This window comes from Ascaphus truei, chromosome 6 (genome assembly GCF_040206685.1).
Source record: "Ascaphus truei isolate aAscTru1 chromosome 6, aAscTru1.hap1, whole genome shotgun sequence".
Lineage (NCBI taxonomy): Eukaryota > Metazoa > Chordata > Amphibia > Anura > Ascaphidae > Ascaphus > Ascaphus truei.
This window is the reverse complement of record NC_134488.1, coordinates 58,672,859-58,696,200: the sequence shown is the minus strand read 5'-3', so window position 1 is coordinate 58,696,200 and position 23,342 is coordinate 58,672,859. Positions and strand designations below refer to the sequence as shown.

Genomic DNA, 23,342 nt, shown 5'->3' with positions numbered 1-23,342 from the left:
TTCGGACGGCAAACGCACATCAACCCCAAGTAGGTCTGGACCTAGTGTGGGAAAGGCTAGAAGAGACCTATGGCAGCCCTGAAGCAGTCGAGGATTCACTCTTCAAAAGAATCGAGAGCTTCCCCAAGATCACGAGTAAAGACTACTCGAAGTTACGAGATCTTGGAGACCTGCTGCAAGAACTGGAGTTCGCAAGGAAAGACCATTCCTTAATAGGTCTCAACGCCCTAGATTCAGCTCGTGGAGTGAGATCCATCCTGGAGAAGCTACCCTTCAACCTCCAAGAAAGGTGGCTTTCACAAGGTTCCAAATACAAAAGGGAGAAGCAGGTTGTCTTCCCCCCATTCTCATTCTTCGTGAGCTTCATCTGCGAAGCGGCAAAGACAAGAAACGACCCCAGCTTCGTCTTAGGGGCGCAAACCACATCCAGCGCCAGCCACCCGAGGAATGAAAGGTCAACAGCAAGGTGCAAGGACTCCAGAACACCCATCTCGGTCCACAGGACGGACGTGCCCCCTACGACCCACGCGAGTCCCAGCCAGACGGCCGACAGGGACAAAAAACCAAGGGACCTTAACAAAGAATGCCCTATCCACAAAAAGCCGCATCCACTTAACAAGTGCTTCGGATTCAGGATGAAACCCATAGAGGAGCGAAAGAACCTACTCAGGGAATGGGGAGCCTGTTTCAAATGTTGTGCTTCCACAACTCATTTATTCAAGGACTGCAAAGAAGCTATGAAATGCACAGAGTGCGATAGCGACAGGCACATAGCCGCTCTACACCCGGAAGCTATGAAGCCCAAAGCAAGCAAAGCCCCTAACCCTCCGACAAAGCAGGGCGGGGAGGAAGAAGTGGGAGACACACCCCCCCCGACGTCAGTAGCATCCAAATGCACAGAAGTATGCGGAGAAGGAGACGACGGTAGATCTTGCTCTAAAATATGTCTGGTAGCAGTGCACCCAGAGGGACAACCCCAAAGAGCCAAACGGATGTATGCAATCATCGACGACCAGAGCAACCGATCGCTGGTCAGGTCAGAATTCTTCGATATGTTCGGCATACAAGACAGTACCTCTCCTTACACTCTCAGAACGTGCGCAGGGCGAATGGAGACTACAGGGAGAAGAGTGAATGGCTACACCATATGCTCAATAGACGGCAAAGTGAGCATGCCCCTTCCCACACTCATCGAGTGCAATCACATGGCGGAAGATAGGACTGAGATCCCCACGCCAGACGTGGCGCGACATCATCCCCATCTGAAAACCATTGCCGATCATATCCCACCACTAGACGAAGATGCCCAGATCCTGCTGCTACTTGGCAGAGACATCATGAGAGCACACAAGATCCGCGAACAGCGAAATGGGGACCACAACGGCCCAAGCGCCCAAAGGCTCGATCTAGGATGGATGGTAGTTGGAGAAGTATGCATAGACAGGATACGAGGACCCGACAACGTAGGCGCCCTACAGACGAACTTGTTGGAAAACGGTCGTATATCCCACTTCAAACCTTGTCCGAACCACTTTCAGGTCCACGAGAAGCTCGAGACCAAAAGGAACTACGGAGACGCGCCTGTGGCAAGAAAATACCCCAATGACCTTGGGAGTACAGTGTTCCAGACAACAAAGGACGACGACAAACAGGCGCCATCAATGGAAGACAAAGAATTCTTGAGGTTAATGGATAAGGAGCTCTTCAAGGACGAATTGGGCAGTTGGGTGGCTCCACTACCTTTCCGCTCGCCAAGAAGACGCCTCCCAAACAACAGAGACCATGCTATGTCTAGGCTCGCTTCGCTCCGCCGTAACCTACAAAGGAAACCGGAGACCAAGGAACACTTTGTGGCCGTCATGCAAAAAATCTTCCACAGTGGCCATGAGTCGGCGCCCCCAATGAAAGAAGGCGAAGAATGCTGGTACCTCCCGTCGTTTGGCGTCTACCACCCCCAGAAACCTGGCCAAATCCGAGTGGTATTCGACTCCAGCGCTCAGCATCAGGGAGTCTCCCTAAACGATGTTCTCCTCACCGGGCCGGATCCGACGAACAGTCTTCTGGGAGTGCTGATCCGCTTCCGCAAGGAACCTATCGCCGTAACCGCAGACATTCAACAGATGTTCCACTGCTTCCTTGTGCGAGAAGACAACCGTAACTACCTAAGATTCCTGTGGTACCAAGATGACGACGTAGAAAAAGAAATCACGGAGTACCGCATGAAAGTACATGTCTTCGGGAACAGCCCATCACCTGCAGTGGCAGCCTACGGCCTCAGAAGAACGGCCCAAGACGGAGAAGCAGAGTTCGGGAAAGACGCCAGGAGCTTCGTCGAAAGAGACTTCTATGTGGACGACGGATTAAAATCAGTTCCCACCGAAGAAGAAGCCGTAGATCTACTCAAGAGGACACAAAAGATGTTAGCGAAGGCCAACCTAAGGTTGCACAAAATAGCTTCCAACAGTGCCACGCCACAGTGATGAAGGCGTTTCACGCAGATGATCAAGCACCAGATCTCAAGAATTTGGATCTGGGGATCGATACGCCTCCCATACAGCGGAGCCTGGGGATAAGCTGGAATCTTAAAACAGACACCTTTACGTTCCAGGTAGCCATCGAAGAAAAACCCTTCACACGTCGCGGAGTCCTGTCCACCGTTAACAGTCTCTACGACCCGCTAGGATTCGTGGCTCCTGTCACTATACAAGGGAAGTCTCTCCTCAGAGAAATGTCCTTCGAAAAACAGGAATGGGACACCCCACTACCTCCAGAAAAACGGAAAGAGTGGGAAACGTGGAAACACTCCCTGAAGGCCCTCGAGCAACTTCAAATCCCACGCCCCTATTCACCTATATCTCTCACCGCCGCACACAGCAAAGAGCTTTGCGTGTTCTCAGATGCCTCCACCAAAGCTATAGCAGCGGTGGCCTACCTAAAAACCACGGACGTGGATGGAAGTTGCCACATCAGGTTCATCCTTGGCAAAGCTAAGCTGGCGCCACAACCTGACCATACTATACCCAGACTCGAGCTGTGTGGTGCAGTGCTAGCAGTAGAACTGGCGGAGCTTATCGAGAATGAGATGGACAGCAAACCAGATGCCGTAAAACTCTACACAGATAGCAAGGTGGTACTGGGATACATCTACAATAAGAAAAGGAGATTCTACGTATACGTAGCTAACCGCGTAGAAAGAATCAGGAAGTCAACCCAACCAGAACAATGGCACCACGTGCCCACAGAGCAAAATCCCGCAGATCACGCCACCAGATCAGTACCCGCATCTCAACTGCAGAATACGTCGTGGCTCACAGGACCAATGTTTCTTGCGCAGCCTGCGGAAACGCTACCAACCCCAGTTGACGATTTTGAACTCGTGGATCCCGAAAAGGATACGGAGATAAGGCCCCCACAAGTATCCGTGGTACTCACCAATGTATCGCACAAAAACGCTTTCGGATCACATCGATTCCAACGCTTCTCAAAGTGGACGGCCCTTCTGCGAACAGTAGCCCATCTCGGGCATATAGCCTCCTCCTTCCGCCAGACACCAGACGGTAAAACTACCGGTTGCCACGGCTGGCACATCTGCAAAGAGCTGCGCACCGTAGAGGAAATTACAAAGGCTAAGGAAACTGTTCTCAGTCATGTTCAAAGGGAAACATATGCGGAAGAGATCAATTGCATTCGCGGAAAGAAGAGTGTTAACAAAAACAGTCCACAGTTGAATCCCTTCATCGACAACGACGGCCTCATGAGAGTAGGAGGCCGCCTCAATAAGTCCCAACAGAGCAGGGAGGAAAGCAACCCTCTTATCATCCCTGGCCGGCATCACATCGCCACTTTGTTGGTGCGCCACTACCACGAACAAGTCATGCATCAGGGACGACACTTCACCGAAGGCGCCATTAGGGCGGCGGGCATTTGGGTCGTTGGCATGAAAAGGTGCGTGGCCAGTAATCTCCACAAATGTGTTAGGTGCCGAATGCTGAGAGGCAAAAGCCAAGACCAAAGGATGGCGGATCTACCTGTCGACAGACTTAACACAGAACCCCCCTTTACCTATGTAGGACTCGATGTATTTGGGCCCTGGATGGTCATCTCACGTAGAACTAGAGGCGGGCTAGCAAACAGCAAACGATGGGCGGTACTCTTCACCTGCATGAGTACACGAGCTATACACATCGAGGTTATAGAATCTATGGATGCTTCAAGCTTCATAAATGCCCTCAGAAGGTTCTTTGCAGTCAGAGGACCAGTTAAACAAATACGCTCCGATTGTGGTACCAATTTCGTTGGAGCATGCAAGGAATTACAAATAAACACTAAGGACAATAGAGACAATAGTATCCAAAGATACCTGCGCGACCAAGAGTGCCGTGGACTTTTAAGAGACATTGTGGTGCGTCAAGCTAACCAAGAGCTGCGCACCCACCTGGCTTCCCTTACTGGAAGGCCTGGCCAAAGGACTTTGATGCCAGTGGTACCAGCCGGTATCACATTGCTATGGAAATATGGACCTTTGCAGTATATTGTTATGTTGTATGTATTGCACATATGTTCCACATAGCTAGCCATATAGTGGTATCTACAGATACCAGACGGGGAGTGTTATGGAACAAGAGCCACATTTCTGACTCACCCCCCTCTCTCCTTTGCAGTTTCTGCCTGTCAGATTTTATTCCCAGCTGCATGGAGTCTGCAGACACATACTGTGCCTGCGTGGCTTGCAACAATGTTGCACTCCTTGCCTGCGAGCATGACATCAGTGAGCTGCTACAGCAGTCTCTGAGATCCTCACCAGAATGGGCTAGTCTGCCCCTCCTCCTGTTTGTTCAGACATGGTCTGCCCCTAGACTTTTCCTTTGCCCACACCGCACCTCACTTCCTTTTCAACCCTGGAGACAGTGAGTAAAGAACCTTTCTCTGTTTATAACCCTTGGTGAGGCCATCTCTTTTTACCGGTTCCTAACTAATAATCACCACTACACACCATCCACAAGTATCTGTACCCTGCTACCTTTTCCCAATAAAGTGGAGGAAATATTACAGGACTTGGAGTGATTTAAAAGGGAACTGTGTTAATGCTATCGGGAGCCATTCATACCAACGTGCCCTGGCTTCAGAATAGTCTCTTTTCTTCTTTTTTTCTCCTTGGAGGTTGGGGGCTGGTGGCTGCTGTATACACAGGGAACATCCACCCCTTAAGTTGGATGACTGCCTGAATTTGACTGCTTTATTGTGAGTAGTCATTTTTGAGCTTTGTTTGCACAAATTTATTCACAACAGTATTACACAATGTAGTGTTTCTTTATTTCATAACTACGAGACGAGCTCCCCTAATTTGTTGGAGGATCACCTGGTGCAAGACGAGTGGAACAGTCTTTATCAAGGGTTGCAGTTTATTTCTAAGTTTCTTAATTTTTTCTTTAGATCACTTGATTGTTATCACACTGCTTTATTATTTACATATATGTGGTTGAATTGTATATTGTCACATTTATGGTGTGTTTAGAGCGCTATTGTTAGTTTTTTTCACTTAGTTGGAAATGAATGTCATGTATTGTATAGGTCACAAGAAAAGGGAAGGGTGAGGTGAAATGGGCATGAGGTTGGAGTAATTGGCAGTGCCTGGTGAGAAGGAGATTTTGGACTAAGGTGTGAGACGTAAAAGGATTAGTGTGTGGATAAGGCCAGGATAAGGGAACATGTTGCCACAAGTAGGAGTAATAGTAAGGAGAGGAAGAGAGAGCAGGACAGGGAGTTGCTGTTTTTTTCTTGGATGACAGGGGTGTGATGTGAGAAGCAGATGGAATTGATAGCTACAGAATGGGGGAGATGGCAGTATGGAATGGGAAATTAGGAAGAGGGTTTAGTGGTGAAACTGTGGGAGCAAGGAATCGAGGCAAAAATACAAGTGTGAAAGTGGAGGTAACTAGGGGAGAGCAGAGTAATGGTAGTCCAAAGCTATACAATATTATAGTAATAATAATAATAATATTATTATATCTTAATATATCAAATCGAAAGGTTGGTACTAGCTGCGATGAATCTGATTGGTCCTCAGCCTCTGGCCAATCTGATTGGTGGCTCTATGACGTCACCCGGCTCTATGACGTCACCCAACTCTCTCTCTCTCTCCCTCTCCCCCACCGGCTCCCGGACGAAGGGGAAGCACGGCCTGCCTGCCCCAGCCACCAACGCTCACTTCCCTCCCTCCCCGGCGGGGGGACAGGCAGTGGGCAGGCAGCCTCCGGAAGGACCCCCTTCCTCCTGCAGATGCCCCCGGTAAGATGGCGGCGCACAGCGGACAGGCGGGGGGTGGTATTCAGTCAGGAGAGAGGGGGGGGGAAAGTTAGTCAGGAGAGAGGGGGGGAGTTAGTCAGGAGAGAGGGGGGGAGGGAGTCAGGAGAGAGGGGGAGAGTTAGTCAGGAGAGAGGGGGGGAGTTAGTCAGGAGAGAGGGGGGGAAGTTAGTCAGCAGAGAGGGGGGAGGGAGTCAGGAGAGAGGGGGGGAGAGAGGGAGTCAGGAGAGGGGGGAGAGGGAGTCAGGAGAGAGGGGGGGAGAGAGGGAGTCAGGAGAGAGGGGGGAGAGAGGGAGTCAGGATAGAGAGGGGGGAGGGAGTCAGGAGAGAAGGGGGGAAGCCTGAACAGCTGTGAAGAGGGGGGGAAGGGAGTTGAGAGGGAGGATGGGGGAGGCAGAACATTACATCACAGGCAACGCCGGGTATATCAGCTAGTTTGTAATATATACAATATTTGCTACCAGACAATCAAGTGGTAATACTATTGAAACCAGGACTTGTTCATTAGCACACTTTGATCTGGAGTTAGCTATAAGACCACAATGGTTATATTCTTGTAAGGATTTTGCACGATCCGTGCCGGGTTTTGCTGCTGTTCGGGTTTTCCAGGTTGTCTGCCCTTTTTGCTCAGTTCGGCCATTTTGTTTACTGGCAGCCTGCTATATAAGGCTGCAGTTCCTAGTGTGAGTCGCCAAGCAAGGTCCTAGTTTTTGCAGCTCCTGTTGTCACGCCATTCCCTTTTGCCTATTTGGATTCTTCTGTTGCTGACCCCAGACCGTGACCCCGACCTCGCTGCTTTCTGCCTGCCCTGACCTTTTGCCTATTGCCTGGACTCTGCACCACTGCCACCAGCCCTAACCTCTGCATGCCTCCCTGACTCTGCACCACTGCCGCCAGCACTGATCTCCTGCCTGCTTACCGACTTCGGATAGTCTAACAGGACTCTGTCCCTGGGCCCTGATCGGCTATTCTGCATCCCTACCTCACCCTTGCTGGTCCGCTTCCTGATTCGAGATCGTCACAATTCTTACACTCTTTTATAAAATTTTATTTTATATTCCAGTTCACTTTTTAGTCAGTTATATTATAAGTTTGAAATAATCCTTACCGATTTCGACCTTGTTTTCTCACGGTGGCCCTTTTTCTTCATGACGAAGTTTTCATGGAAAACAGAATCATTTCGTTTATAGTTTTCTTTCCTGCTAAACATAGAAAGAAATTAACCCTACAATATCAACATATTATAACACAAATTTAAAAGCTGATATCACCTTATGAATCCACCTTCAGTATATTCCTGGTTAAGGAAATCATTTAACATGTATAAAAATTGTACAGATGTAGCCTACTGCAACTGCTGCGTCATGTGTGTCCCGCTTACTTCTCACTCACGGCTACTTCAAAACAATGGCCGCTTCTCCTAGTAGCGCGTTGTTGTTTGCAGAGCTGCAAGGCGCCAGTGGAGGTAAAAACATCTGCTACATCTGTATAGTCCAGAAGTACTTCCCTGGGAGAATGTTTGCAATGTAGCTCCAGCTCTCTGCTTATAAAAGATATTTCCTATCAATAGGGAGTGTTGCTATCAATCAATCTCCCTTTACTATTCATAAAGAACATAAGGGATCCCATTTTTTTTAGATACATTTTATATGGTACACTTGTTATGTAATTCTTAAAGCAATAGGATGAACCTAAAAGATATATTGCATGTCCACATAGAAGGACAGATACATTGAAAAAGTGACAAGATAATGCAGGGTAAACATTCTAGATCAAGGTCATGCAGGGAAGATTCTGGAAGTCAGATCACAGGAGGTGGTGAAGTAGTAGGATCTCACTGTGAATAGTATAAATACATTCATATGATAGTATAGGGTAAGGATCCCATTATTGTTTTGTAGAAAGAGAGTTAGGTTAGGTAGCATCCCATAGAGATGGCTCCCTTCACTGTTGGGGATTCATGGAGAAGCAGCTATGCCCAAGCCGGACTCAACAGACCATAGTCCTGATGCATTGTCAAACCAGCCCCATCTGAGGATTCATAGCTGGCCTCACTCCAAGTTGTCACAAGGTGGAATGCAGTGCCCGAGAGAGGAACCCTCATCTTTGGCAGAGTGAGATTAGAACTAGGCCCGACAGGGGCCCATAGGAAATAGAGTTCTACCGAAGCACCCTAAAGAGGGCATCCATAGGTAGCCAATGGAATCAAGCTTCAGTACCTCCCTAGCGGGCAGAGATAAGGGCAGCTAGGGAAGTGGGTTCAGACAGCATCAAAAAGAATAGTCATGTCTATACCAAGTTCTCAGTGTATATGGATGTAACTAATAAAGCTGATGTTGAAGGAATGAAGTTCCTGGGGCCCATTATTGCTATATCATCGCCCAGCTGAATGAATCCAGCACCCTCACATGGTAACCACATATGAGAAATCCAAGATAAGAGACACTGATGTAAACTCCATTGGAGCCAGGCAAGGAGGGTTACAATAACATTCTCTGAGCAGAGATTAATTGAATGAGCATTCGGAGTCTGATCTCCATTATTGAACGTCCTACAGTTCAATAACTGTTCTAGCCATGTCAAGAATATAAAACTTCCTGTTCTATAGCTTCTCTTAATTTTTACATACTCGGACACTGTCATTTTAAAATGAAATTAAAGTTAGTAAGCAAGAACATACACATGAAACTGTCAGATCTGGCCCTCCTGCTTTGCGGGTCCCGTACGACATCCTCTCTGTAGCTGCGGCATCCCAGAGGCCAAACTTAATGGCACATCGGATTAAAACAGCAGGGGTCCCTTCGTTTAAATGGGACTTGTGCTGTGTGAATCCTATCGCTAAAGCAATGAAGGAGTTAAGCCAAACTACAAGGTTTATTAGGGGTAGATGAAGGGGGCAGTTGCCCCAGAGTGGGTGGTAAGGAATACGAGGAAGGTTGTGGGAGGTGTTAACCGCTTCATTAACTTAGCGGAAGTAACCGCTATGGCAATGAAAGGGTTAACCCCTCCCACTACCCACCCAAGAGGCCAAACCACTCACCCTGGGGAATTACCCCCTTCATCCACCTCCTCTACCTCCAATAAAAATTACAATACAAACATCAATCCTTATATGGATAATAGCTCATTTGCATATTAAAAAAATAAAACATAACCAAAACATTTAATAAATTAAAGTTGTACTTACTACCGCAAAGGAAATGAAGGGGTTACCCACTCCCACAACCTTTCCGGTAGGCCTAACCACCCACTCTGGGGCAACTACCACCTTCAGACACCCCCTGTATCACCAAACCAGGTAGTCTGCCTTAACCCCTTCATTGCCTTAGTGGCTAGCCACTAAGGTAATGAAGCTGCTTTTATTTCATTTTTAAACACACAGTATTGTAGCAGGGGGTCTCTGGAGCTGAATCTCATTAATTTAATTTAATTAAGTTACAGGGTACCGGTATCCCCCTTTTTTAAAATCTCCCGGTCACATTAGCCGTGACGCGGTAGAATTTAAACATGGCTGCGATACCGGCAAACCATTCCAGTAACTCGGGAAATTCATGCGATTTCAGCTCCGGAGACCCCCTGCTACAATACTATGTAATTGAAATAAAATAAAATCTCTGCGGTCGCCTATTAGTGGTCCAAATATAGGACATTATTCTATGCATCCGGTATACTGTAGTTAACCCTTACTGAAGGGTAACTGACACAGTCCTATACTTTAGATCTGTTGATTTGTGTACCTCTCTTAACGAATCTATTAACATACACCCGATTCTACCGGAGGGGGGGAGGAGGTATATTTTTTGTAGGAGCATTTTGTCTCCTCTCAGTAGTCCCTGTGATTTAGTATCAATGAGGACACTCCTTTTTCTTAAGAGATACATTATCTTACTGGTGCATTTATAAGAGTGACTAAACCCAGGATTAACATTACATGAATTGAGTCTGTGCATCATTGCAACTAATTAATAAGTCTCATTGTTGATACAATACTAAGAATTCTCTGATATACAGAGTAGTCCATGCAGCATAGGTAGAACTACTCAGCATTTAGCGTCTTTTGGTTTTAAGTTTATTTGTTTCTTCTTGTCTTCATTACATCATTAAAGTATTACATTCTTGATATTAGTAGAGGAAGAGTGTTTTCTAGAGGGATACTTTTCTCTTTTGTATATATGCATTACTTATTTCCTTTAGCACCCCTCTAGTACGTATAATGTTTATTAGCTGAACGGGGTCCACCTTCTGTGTTCAACTTGCAGGGACAGTGACTGATTCAGTCTCTTACTGTGCGTCTTACAGACAGGTACAACCAGGTAGGATTCACACAGCGTGAGTCCCATTAAAACGCAGGGACCCTTGCTGTGTTAATCCAATGGGCCATTACAGCCTGTGGTGGAGTATCTAGCAGTGTTTTTGCGAGATGTTCAGGGATTTTCTCAAACACTGGGCCAGAACCGATAGTTTCATCTGTATCTATCTGTTCAATTTACATCAATACTCTGCAGTAAAACATATATACTGTATTTTTTAGGAAGTCTTACATAGACAAATCCAATGAGGCGATTTTGTAACAAAATTGGCTTTAAAATAGTTTACTCAATTTTCTCTTTGGGCATCAAGCTTGTGATTTTTAGAAGTGTTTCTTTTCAATCCTTTTCGATGTAAAAATATTCTGCAACGTCTGTAATGGTGTAAAACTCTGCCTAACATCCTGCATTAAGTGTAAGAAACTTTGTTGAATTAAAGCAGTCATTCATGTTAATCCCAATTTTTGTCATGTTTATCCTTATCTGAACCAGGGGATTTCTCAGATTTGCCAGACAATAACAGTTAACCTGGGCAAAATAATATGGCAATTCGTGTCATGGCCATTCAAGAGGTCAATAAAAAGCAGCAACTTCGTCATGGGAGATAAATTGGCTTACTATCAGTATATTATAACTTACTATCATATTTATATGCTAATTTCTTAGTAACCAAGGGATGCCTTGAGCTGTCAGTACCATGGATCAACTCCGGAGGACGTGTGCTGGGTTGAAATAAGGGTAAAGTCACAACTTATATTTCTAGTTATCGCTGTTGTAGCTAAAAACACAAGAAAGAGCCAAGGATCTAGTGGAATTTCGAGGCACAAAATCCTCTGTAACCAATCCTTAATCTTGGCTCTTTCCTCTGAATAGAGCACCACGAGGTCTAGCAAAAGCAACACTCAAGTTAATTGCTCATTTTGCAACAGCTACGAGGTGCGAGATCGCAGCATTATGGAAACAAAACGAAGTTCCGTCGATCCCCAAGATTCGGAACAGAATTTGGTATGTATGCCAGATGGAGAAGTTGACGAGTATGGTTAACGACTCTGACGAAAACCTTCTAAAAGTCTGGACAATTTGGCTGGCCCAGACAGACATCCCAGGGGTGGAGATAACCACAATTTTGCTTTAATAGTCATAGATGCGTTCTCCGGTGATGCAGACGAAGATTATGCTCCTATAAATCCTGGAAGGATAGACTAGTATCCTTACCTTCCCCGTACCTTTATGGTTAGCGTTTGGTATTGTATACAGTTGTGATACATATAAGATGTTAATACCTCATGAAACAAGTTTAGTTATTTGCTGCATCTTTATTGTAATTTGAAAACCAATACAATTTCAAGTTAAAAATAAACACAACATTGTTCAGGGCGTCAAAGCAAACCTTTCTTGCCTAAAAGGAGGCCCCCATATTTTTACATACCTGTAATTCACATTAACATATTGCTTTGCAGATGTTTCTGACGAATGTTATCAAAGTTAGTGGTAACTGATTTACCTGTTAACGCTAGTGTTGGATGTATCCTCAGTGAGGCTGGAGCATGCCAAGATAAAAAACAAAAGGAAGTACAATAAGTCAAAATATTAGGATAAGTTAAAGTTTTCATAGATGCTGCACAAAGATTTAGTAGCCGTATTAATTGTAGGATACATGTTAATGGACCAACACAATTTTTCATAGTTGTCATAGCGGCGGCTTCAATAACCTAATAAACTAATAAACTCACACGCACAGATACACATTTCCGCCCAACTTACGCTTCCTTAGACCTTGTTGGTCATTTATGCTGACCCAAAATGTTTTCTTGACCATACTGAATAAGGGTTATTCTTTCTAATGGAAACCTTTGACCACAGCTATTTGTTGATGACTAAGGAACAGCTGGTCATTAGTTCTCTCAGCCTTTATATATTAACCCCATTGTCACTAGTAACACGCAGACTGCATGGCATGTTTACAAGTTTGCATAAGTGGTCTATAGCAGCGGTGCGCAAACTGGGGGGCGCGAGGGTTTACCGCGCGAGCTTCCCCAAGGAACTTAAATTAAGTGCCGGGGGAGCTGCAGGGCCTCTGTAAACCTTTACTTACCTTGGCTCCACACGCGTCGCCATGGCAACGCGGCATCGAGGTCATGTGACGTCACGTTGCTATGGCAATGTGATGTCATGACGCCAGAGCCGATGCCGGAGCCAAGGTAAGTGGGGATGAGGGGGGCGCGGGGGTGAGGTGACCGCCGGCAGGAGGGCGCAGGGAAAAATGTTTGCGCCCCCTGGTCTATAGTATAGATACAGTATAGCAGCCTGTGTCTACATATATACAAAGATAATATATATTAATTTAGACCTGATATCAATTGGTTTGCAATATCACAGTAAAAAACCCTCCTTATGATGTCACAATATATTCAATTGTGAAGATATAACGTCCACCACCTTAGCCAATATTCAAGTAATCTGCAATATGCAATGTTACAGCAGTGTAGTTCTTAAAATGGAAAATATTTCAAAATGCAAAATCAAAGATGCACATAAAGTACTGTGCCTCGAGGCACGGATCTACTGCCCGTGTGATATTGTGAGATTGCAAACCAATTGATAGGTCTAAATTAATATATATTATCTTTGTATACATGTAGACACTAGACTGTGGACACGCTATATGCAGTTTTTAAGCAGTTTGTTTAATCATTTCTGTAAATAGTTGTCCCTTTGGATGGTCCCAACTAAGGCCGCGCTTATAGTGCCGGTGATGGCGACATCAGGCTGCGGTCGCTAGAAAAATCAAATTGAGATGACTTCCAGCGATCGCGAGCAAACCGTCGCTCCGTCACCTCGCGCTTACTATAAGCGCACGCGACAACGGCAATGCATTTGTTTTCACGTGACGTCTCGTCGCTGTCACTATAAGCGCAGCCAAAGGACTTAGTGCTCCGAGTTTATTATTAGAACAAGAGTTTTTTTTTCTAAAAGTTAGAACTATATCCATCAATAATGGCCAATAGCTATATGACTAGGAACTATACATATTACTTATAAGGCATTTTTTGGCTGAATTATCTACAAAGAGATTGATAGATAATTAAATTCTTGATAGGTAATCTAGATAGATAGATAATCCCTTAGATTCCTGAAGGGACGATCAACTATTACAGTTGAATACTGCTTTGTTGGTTTGTTATATGTTTAGTGTGTTGTTTGTTTATTAAAATTGGCCATGGATTTCTTTTTACCAATTTCTTTTCAACTATTTTTATTATTATAAATAAAAGGCTTTTATAAATAACATAACCATTACATTATACAGATAACGTTGAGTGCATTTTTGAGTGATTTCTTTTCTTTTGTGTTTATTCTACATCTATTACACACCAGGAGGGTATGCAAGCAACATTTAGATCCATTATTAGAGACCTGAAGATCAATGCACATGAACAAGCGTTCCTCTAAGATCTACTTTCCATTATTCTTTATCATCATTTCTTTGTTTGAAGATACATTCTATATAAGATGCCAAGGAAATGCCACGGGCTCGCATGTAGCCCCTACATATCTTATCTACATGAACGATTTTGAAGAGATCAATATTTACACATGTAACCTATTCAAATTGTACAATGCCACCTGGCTTGGAAATATAGATGACATAATTAAGCTTTAAACAGGAGACTTAATTTAATTGCAAACATTTTACACTAAGATCAATATGGTTTCATCCACCATCAAATTTGCTATGACATAGGAAGGTTCAATATGTTTTTGTTGATCCTTGCAAGGAGTAAACCATGAGTCTGTGATTGAGAGGTGTCTCCTCTTTTTTCCTTCTGTGGTTATCTTTCAGTTTTTTGACTAGAGTGTTTTGAGACAAGCACCAAGTTAACTTTTTGTATATATTTTGTATCACTTTTTTTATTTTTATATCTATGACTGGAGACTGTTGAACACTCTCTGGATACACGCGTATATAAAAGGATGACAAAGGGCGCTTAGTTTGAAAGATTGCCCCCCCTCCCCTCCACTGTCAGTGTGCTCTCAGTTTTTATGTATTTGCACAAATAAAAGTTAACTTTCATTGTAAGAAGTGCGGTGGGACTTCCATTTTCTGTTACTGTTGATGCTGCTAAGTCTCGTATGGACCAGACTTCTCGCCCGCACCCTGCAATTTGTCTTCATGTTCCTCCTACTACATACAGAATAGGGTGCTGTCCACGACCAACTACTTCTAGCTGTATTTTACACACCGGCAGCATTCCCTGCCACTATTTGTACAATATTTTTCTCCATATAAATTCAGGCCATTGGGAAAGGTAAGGAGGCTACATTTGGAGTTACCTGCATCAGATACTTATGTAAAATGTATCAGAATAACTTACAAAAAAAGTCAATGGGATGGGACTACTTGAGTTGCACTGATAATTGATGCACCGCACTCCCAAGATTCCACGTAATATTATCGGTATACACATTTTCTAAGAGATGTGAAGATATCATCCTTACCTTGGCAGAAACGGATTGGACAAATATTTATTCCTCTGTTTTGCTGGGACAGCATTCTCATAAGAGGTCCTTGCAATCAGACTACCCCACTCCACTCGAGGAATAAGGCCATACTGTTGCCGCACACGGGTAAAACTGAGAAGACACAATAATGCCTTGTTAATTTTTTTCCTTCATACGTTTCCAAGGTCCTGATAGTTGAATATGCAAAAACATGATGGCCACAATAAAATCTACTATATTATTTGTCACAAACAACAGTGACATCATTTATTCAAGGTGCTTTGCTTACATGTTTAATTCCGGAAGAGAAAGAAGATGAAAAAAAAAAATAATATTAGGCACTTAACTAAAATAAATGTCATACATATATATGTAGCCAGGTCCCCCCTCTGCCTTGTGAACCCCCCCCCCCCTCTGGGTACTCACCGCGGCGGTAGAGCGGCCGCTCGCGGGGAGGTGCGGGGGCGTGTGCGCGCACACCGCGCCTCTTTTCTGTGTGGGGGTTGCCGGGGACGCGTGCGGCCGGTTGCTAGGGCCGTGGTCGCGTTGCGAGGTCTCCCGGCGGTTCCAGGTGCAGGGCGCCGCCATGTCTGTTGCCTTGCGCATGCGCAGTAGCAAGAAGCGACGGGAGGCACAGAGACAGATCGCGCAAAGGAAGTGCGCGCGAGGCGGCCAATGGGATAATAGCTCCCAAGAAGAATACAGCCCCCAGGGTGCACAGGGGCAGAGTCAGGTGACGCCAGGTAGCCAATAGGGCTGTAGGATCTCCCTGCAGAGGAGATTGGATACATTTCGCGCGCTGAGCCCACGCTAGTCGGCGCCAGGAGAGGCTAGGGAAATGAGGTGAGGGTGCAGAAGTCAGTGACTCCCTGCACTAGGCCAGCAGCCCCCTAGGCCCCAGTTAGCCCTGAGCCATCTAGTAGCTTGTGTTGCTTCAGGGACAGGCCCCAGGTTAGGGACCCTGCCCCTTACTATTAAGTGCTAGTTAGGGACACAGCAGATGCTGCGCTTCCCATCCAGAGGCTAGGGATCAAGCCTGCTCTGCAGATAGAGCGGAACTGTACCAAGGGTGGACCGCCCTAACAGATCATCTCACCGGAGGAACCGGACATCGCCAGAAAGGTCGTTTGATCCTTTGCGAAGAATCTTTAACGCCCAGGTGCCGTCGCACTGGGCAGGTAACGTTACACACGTGCACACACGAGTACTCTTACATAGTGGCAGCGCTGACCACGGGACAAGGGGGGTTATACTGTGGACACGGTGTGGGGGTACACGGTGGTGGGTGTGGGGATTGCGTGATATCCTTATGCAGTGCTAACATTGGATGTGATTGGTATACGTTATGCGCATATATGTAGTAAAGCCTGTCCTGTTTTACAACCGTGTGCTTACCGTGATTGTTTCCTGTGAGGGCCTCCTCCCACTCCGTGGGGATCCCTCCCAGGTGGAGGCGTTTCACCACGAGATTGTTATATGTACGTACCCCAGGCTCCCCGAGCGGAGGCTTAGGCTCCTGAGAGCCATACAGGTATACACAGCAGTAGTAGCGTCTGTATTCACGGGAATACCCGTTACATTTGGAGGCGCTGCTGAGATCAGACCTGGGGTGCCCTATTTTATTTTTGTGTCAAATTGTTCCCCATGTTCATACCCTCAATCCATGAGGTCCATACTTTGGCCTGCTGGTGTAAAGTACTGCCTAGTCACGTGGTGGTAGTAGGGAACGTTCCCAGTCATGTGGATGGGATTGAAATTTGGGAGGCCCTAAAGAAGCTCCTGGGCCTAGACCAAGGGTGGAAACAGATGGAGCAAAGGTTTGACATCACTTCCCAGTGGAGTAGCTTATGGATAGCAGTGGGTCAGGAATTATGCAGGGAAAATGGTCCTTGGACTTTATCAGCCCCAGGTGCCCCACCAGAAGGCTATCCCCTTGTATATGCAGAAAGCCATAGCGTAGTTAAAGGGACTGTGCACAAAATGGAGGTTTTCTCATCAGGGAATGCCAAGTGAGTCACACCTAAAATGGTGTCTCGCGCCAAGTCAGGAGAGCGCACGTGCTGCTGACTGCCAGCCTGCACAGAAAAGTGTTTCAACAACCTGTCCGGGTTTGGCGCGAAAATCAGAGCCCCTCCCCTGCGATGTGAGTGACTCAGCACAGAGCCAGAAACACCCCTTGAAAGAGTGTACTGCCCCTCCTTTAAAATCCACCAGGGGAAGTGAGCACAGTGAACTGCTAGTAGCAACGGCTGTTCCCCATAAGAAAGATACAGGATGCAGCAAACCACAACCTCAGCTACCAGGGGCATGGCGAGCGAGAAAAGTCAGTCACCCATTTCTTTTGTGCCCGTGTCTGCATAAAGTGAGGACAGGCGATATGGACTTTGCCTATTACTCCTTGCCTAAAGGGTTCCTGGAAGTATCCACTGACGGGGTCACCAGCATGAGGTGTTTGGGCCCTGATTATGTATTCCTGGGAAAATAACTTGTTTGGGGAGCTATTTTCTTTGTGAATGGAGCAAACCATCTTGTGTCTAGCCCTTTTCTGCCTACGCTTGAGGAGTACCAAGCCCCGATGACAGAGACGGCTCCGGATCCGGTTGCAGACTCGGTTCCAAAACCGGAACCCCAGATGACGGTACCCCAGATGACAGAATCAGCGAAGGGTAAAGTGACTGCCCAGGGAGAATGGGGATCGCTACCACTGGTACCGCCGGAGCAGGACCGCTTCATGGCGATTGCCGCCAGTGAATGTGAGGCGCCCCGACGCTGTTCCCCTGCGGAGGTTCCCTACCCCCATCCTTGTCTACTGATGACAGCAGCCAACCATCAGTGGTGATGCGCCTACCGGTGGGCCACTACAGCGGTGCGGCAGAGGCAGAGCGGCTTACCTGTGACTTGGGCCCGCTGCACATCGACCTCCCTCGGCAGCAAGCGCTGGTGCGGCCGGAGCCGCAGAAGAGTCCCACAGCCGTGGCGACTCCCAGTGTGTCGGAGGGACATCCAGAGACGGGACCGGAGGAAGAGGAACCCATCGCAAGCCAGCGGAGTGGTGAGGAAGCTCCTTACTCCCCACAGGCTCCGATGGAGGCGGCCGTGGAAAAGGCCCCAACTAAGGCTCATGACCTGACGGTGGGCCCGTGTGTCACCATAACCACTACCATAACTGAACTGAGTGTGATTCCGTGCGCTCCAACCCAAATGGTCTCAGGACTGGGATTCAACGCTCCCGAGTTTCCAGAAAGTGAGTGGACTGCCCTAGAAGCCCCAGACCACCGAGGTGGGAACTGGCAGCGTTTCCGATGACCTGCTGGCCACCGTGAATCAATGCAGTGGTAAGGTATCAATCCTTTACCCCCTGTAGGATGTGGTAAAGACATTGAGTACAGAGACTTTGCTAATCGCTCGCTTCCCAGTGGAAGCCTCTCAAGTGCTTGGGGACAAGGACTGTGTTGTGAATGCCCCGTTGAAATTTGCCTCCTCTAAGCGCGACATGGAGCGTTTCATTCGCCATGTGGTGGACCGCGGAAAAGGTCAAGATCTCCTCGCCTACCGCATCCATGCCGCGGATGGCCTGGTAAAGGTCTGGCCAGGAGACACTGTGCTATTCCTTCCACCAGGGGGAGGAAGTAGTATGGAACCAGTGACTGTTACACATGACCATAATCTCAAAGAGTCTATGGAGACTCCAGTGTCGGTAACGGAGACTACCCAGGCGGAGGCTCACAAAAGTCAAAGTGAGGTACCCCCACATTATCAGTTAGGGGCACCCCACAATTGGTCTCAGCAAACATCTAACACTCAGCTGGCCTCGAGTATTACTGTGTGTGATATGCCATGTACCAATGACGTTAAAGCACCTGTGATAAGTTATATAATGAAAATGCAGTGCATAGTATATACAACTTGATTGTGCTGTGTGACGCTGTCCTCCAAGCGGGGACGTTGGTATTTCCACCAGGGGGAGATTATAGCCAGGGTCCCTCAGGTCCCCCTGTCTGCCGGTTTCTTTCCCCCTTGCGTGTGTGCTGCTGCGGGGGCGATCGCGTTCCCGGGGGCGAGCGCGTTCCTGGGGGCTCCCGGTGGCAGCTGCGGCAGGATGCTGCCATGTTTAATGTGTTCGCGCGTGTGCAGAGGTTTGCGCATAAGCAGAGCGGTCACGGCGGCCATGTTGAGGTTGGCGCGGGAGTTCGCGCCTGTGCAGTGCAATGCACAGAGGTTGGCAAGCATAGAGGTGGCCATTACATGTGTGCAGGAGATTTTGGAAGTTGCGCATGCTCAGTTAAGAGTAGCGGCGGCCATTACAGCCTCAGACATGCGCAGTAAAGATCGCGCACGCGGTCCCCATAGGAAAGAGCTGTACCAAGGACTACAATTCCCAGCAGCCTCTGGGGACTGCACTTTCACCCTCGTCACAGGCAGCCAGACAGCCAATAGAGCTGGCAGCTTCTCCTGTTGGAGAAGATAAAATGTTGTGTGCAGACAGGGATTGACAGTTAGGAGCTGGGACACAGAGAGGGGAGGGTGTGTTTGTGCAGGGAGGAAAGTAGCCTCCTGCACTAGGCCAGAAGTCTCCCCTTAGGCCCCAGCTAGACCCCACTCCCCTTCAGCTTGTGACTGCTTTAGGGAAGGCCCCTTAGGTAGGGACTTTGCCCTGTAAGCAGTCAGAGTTAGTCAGTTCAGTCAGTGACACAGCTGCAGTGCAGTGTGCTCTGACAAGAAGGGTCAATCTATAAGGAATCATCTCTGCGGCTGCAGAGATAAGAGACTTTCCAAAGGTGGATCACTCCATGCGGGAGCCACCCACCGCCAGGCAGAGTTGCAGGACGTCCCAGAGGAGATCGCAGAGCGGCGGATCCTTTGTGAAGAATCTGCAGCCTCAGGTGCTGGAGCACTGGGCAGGTACAGTCAGTCATCAAGTGCACCGACTTTACCAACAGTCACTCACTTGGGGTATTGTGGGACAGTTGGGACTATTGATATAACGTGTGGGGTACAAAGCCCTGCGTGGTGACCGGGTAGTTGTGCCTATTAGTGTTATAGAGGGACACTGTCAATGTCATATTGTTGAAGTATGTTGTGTTATTTGCCATATAGTAAACCCTTTTAGCCATAACCTTTGGTGTGGGCTGGTTACTTTATGGATGTTCCTATGTGAGGGCCACTCTACACTCCTAGAATCTCACATAGGTGGAGGCGCTAACAAGAAACGTTCCAGAGAAGCACCCCAGGTTCCCATCAGCGGAGGCTCAGGCCTCCTGTGAACCTGCAGGTATAAGCACCACACCTGGTAACATATAGGTTCCCCCTCACATACACTCTATATGTGATTGGGTGGGGGAATACCCGTTACATATATATTTTATAAATGTTTTAATGTTGAAATAAAAGTGCTAAGATGATAAATGATGTCTCTTCCCCTGACAATCAGTAGAAGATAAGGGGATTTATTTTGTGCTCTTGCAGAAAATTAAGGGCACAATCCATGGTAGAAATGTTGTAACAAATATAACAATCTGTGGGGCTTATTCGACATTCGCTGATTGGGCCGTTTTCAGCCGAAATTCCCCGTTGTTGACTTCAATGTGGAATTTCGGCCAAAAATGGCCCGATCAGCTGCTGTCCAAGCTCTTATTGAACTCACACTAACATCAGACAAAACATCAGCCAAAGGATATCAAGTCCCATATTATAAGTTTTACAAACTAACGGGGAAAAAAAATTATTTCAACATACTTAGAGATGTCAGGTTTTGGTAAAAAAAAATAAATATATATATATATATATATATATATATATATATATATATATATATATACACAGTGGTCGACAAATCACCAAAAAATCTACTCGCCAAACAAAAAAAATCTACTCGCCAATAGGAGCTCGCCACGATGTTAAATCCACTCGCCCGGGGCGTGCAAATGTATAGGTTTGTCGAACACTGTATATATTTATATATATATAATCAATCACCCAAATTTAACTTCTTCAAAATGTCACTACAATTAGCAAAAGATATGAGGCTATCTTGTAGCATATATATATAGAATCCAATGCACAGCCGGCACACAATATGCAAGTAAATAAGTTTTGGTGCTTATCCCATAAAGCAATAACAGACCATACAATGCCGGTTGCAACACGACATCAAGGGACAGCACGCAGCACCTTGAGAAAGGTCCCACTGGGGGACCGAAACGTCGTTTTTTATGTCTTCTATCAAATATAGAAAATTTATGATTTACTTACCTGCGTGCTTCCCTTGATGTCGTGTTGCAACCGGTATCATATGGTATATATATATATATATATATATATATATATATATATATGTGTGTCAAAAAGGAGAGCTATTGAGCATGGCAAATGAATACAACAAGCAAGAGAGAAGCCCAATGCTACATCCAATATGACAAAAATACACAGTAAAATACTTATATATTCTCTTGAAAAAGGATAATTTAGTTTAACTGGGTCTGCCTTGTCGTGGCTCACAGGCTTACAATGCTTTGGCCAAAGGGTTAAACTAAATGACCCTTTTTCAAGATAAGTATATAAGTATTTTACTGTGTATTTTTGTCATATTGGATGTAGCATTGGGCTTCTCTGTTGCTTGTTGTATACATTTGCCACGCTCAATTGCTCTCCTTTTTGACACTTGTATACATATATATTTTGTGGGAGCTCAGGGGTTCCCAAAAAGAGCTTGCTGGGGTTCTGTGTGTTGTTTGTTAACTGTCGTAACACACAAGGTTTACTGCCGAGACCCCTTGCTAAACACCACGTCTTTTCAAAGCTCATACGTCATTTCACCGTCATATCTGGTCCTTTTAATAATCTCAGGTTACTATCTTCTTTGTCTCTAGTATGTAAAATGGTAATTCCAACCAATTGAAAATTATCAAATAGAATATTGCATTACCTTTCCTGAAGATCTGCCCATGTTCTTTCAGTTTTGCTTGATGCCATCAGCTAGTACTGTACGTTTGTAGTTACTAGAAGAAGGAAAAAAATGGTCTATTAGTTGCAATTGTTGAGTGCTGCTGGTCTTCAAGATCGCAAGTACCCCCAGTGACCCTAATGGAAGAGGAGCCCCCACCATTTCTGATCACATTTAAATCTAAGTCTAAGAAAAATGCAAATGATACTCCCAGAATGTCTTAAAGACCCCTAAAGTGGTTAATGTAATGGTTCGTTTATCTTTTTACACTGAAGATACAAAAGCAAATGATGCACATTCAGATGATAGTCAGAACCAAGATGATAAAAAATAATATCACACTTCAGTACAATAGCTGTGTGCAAATACCATGAAGTTCATCAGTAACTAGTGAATACAAGATAGTGACCTCTTCCATAATTCCGTTATTAATGGTTACACACTGACATTTCAAACGGGACAGGCTTTTTAACAAAACCCTGTATATTTTACCCTTTTTTACTACCGGAATGCCCTTGGCAAAAGTTTCACAGACATTCTCTTGCCAAGATCACATGATTATTTCTATGGTAATCGCGTGGTTAGAAACTACGCCTGACAATGGGAATGAAAAACAAACTCATCATCTTCCATTACAATTGCCTCTACGTCTCTGAGAGCCAGGTACGTGATTGTTATGGTCACGTACGTCAATATGTACTGTCCAGGAGACAGACCCACGAGGCAGAGGTAGAGAGTAGAGACCGACCGGTAACTGGGATCTGAATCCTGAAGAGTAGAGTAGTGAGCTCCTGGTCTGAGGTCAGGACAGAAGAAGGCAGGATAATCGTGGTCACTGTTCCAGGGTCAAGGCTGGAGAAGGCAGAATAGTAGGGTCACAGGTCTGAGGTCGTCAGCAATAGGCAAAGTGCAATGCAGACAGGACACGGCTTCCAGCATGGAACAAGGTATACAGAACCTTGAACAGGCAAGAAAGAGAGGGGAATGAAGCCTGATAAAGGGAGCTGGCAGGTGCACGCAATAAGTCCAGAATGAGGCTTACTTCCTGCCTCGGCGGCAATGTTGGTGGAGGCAGGTGTCCTGCCCCGGTGGCCATGTTGGGGGATGTGGTAGGCATGAAAAAGCCAGTCTAGGACATTTGGTCATGGCCAAATATGACTGACGGTGCTTCCCGCGACTCACCCCGCTGCTGGGACCTGTAGCCGCTGGCCGCTTTGTCACTAAGGTAAGTGCCTAACCTTAAACCCTACCATAAAACCCTGTTCCCTAAACAAGTAAGAAAAATA

The 23,342-nt window shown here is 46.2% G+C and overlaps 1 protein-coding gene across 3 annotated transcripts in view; it reads right to left on the bottom strand.

Moving 5' to 3' along the window:
* The window catches only part of LOC142497068 (uncharacterized), a 68,932-nt gene that overhangs the window by 41,117 nt on the left and 4,473 nt on the right, over positions 1 to 23,342 (bottom strand). For 2 of the 3 annotated variants that reach the window (XM_075604366.1, XM_075604365.1), the window contains exons 2-5: positions 22,039 to 22,111; positions 15,111 to 15,245; positions 12,115 to 12,150; positions 7,412 to 7,505 (exon numbers count right to left, since the gene is read on the bottom strand). In XM_075604366.1, coding sequence (XP_075460481.1) covers positions 7,412 to 7,505; positions 12,115 to 12,150; positions 15,111 to 15,245; positions 22,039 to 22,085 — 312 coding nt within the window. In that variant the 5' untranslated portion in view covers positions 22,086 to 22,111. The remainder of the gene's footprint in view (positions 1 to 7,411; positions 7,506 to 12,114; positions 12,151 to 15,110; positions 15,246 to 22,038; positions 22,112 to 23,342) is intronic. The other variant, XM_075604367.1, reaches the window with a different exon arrangement.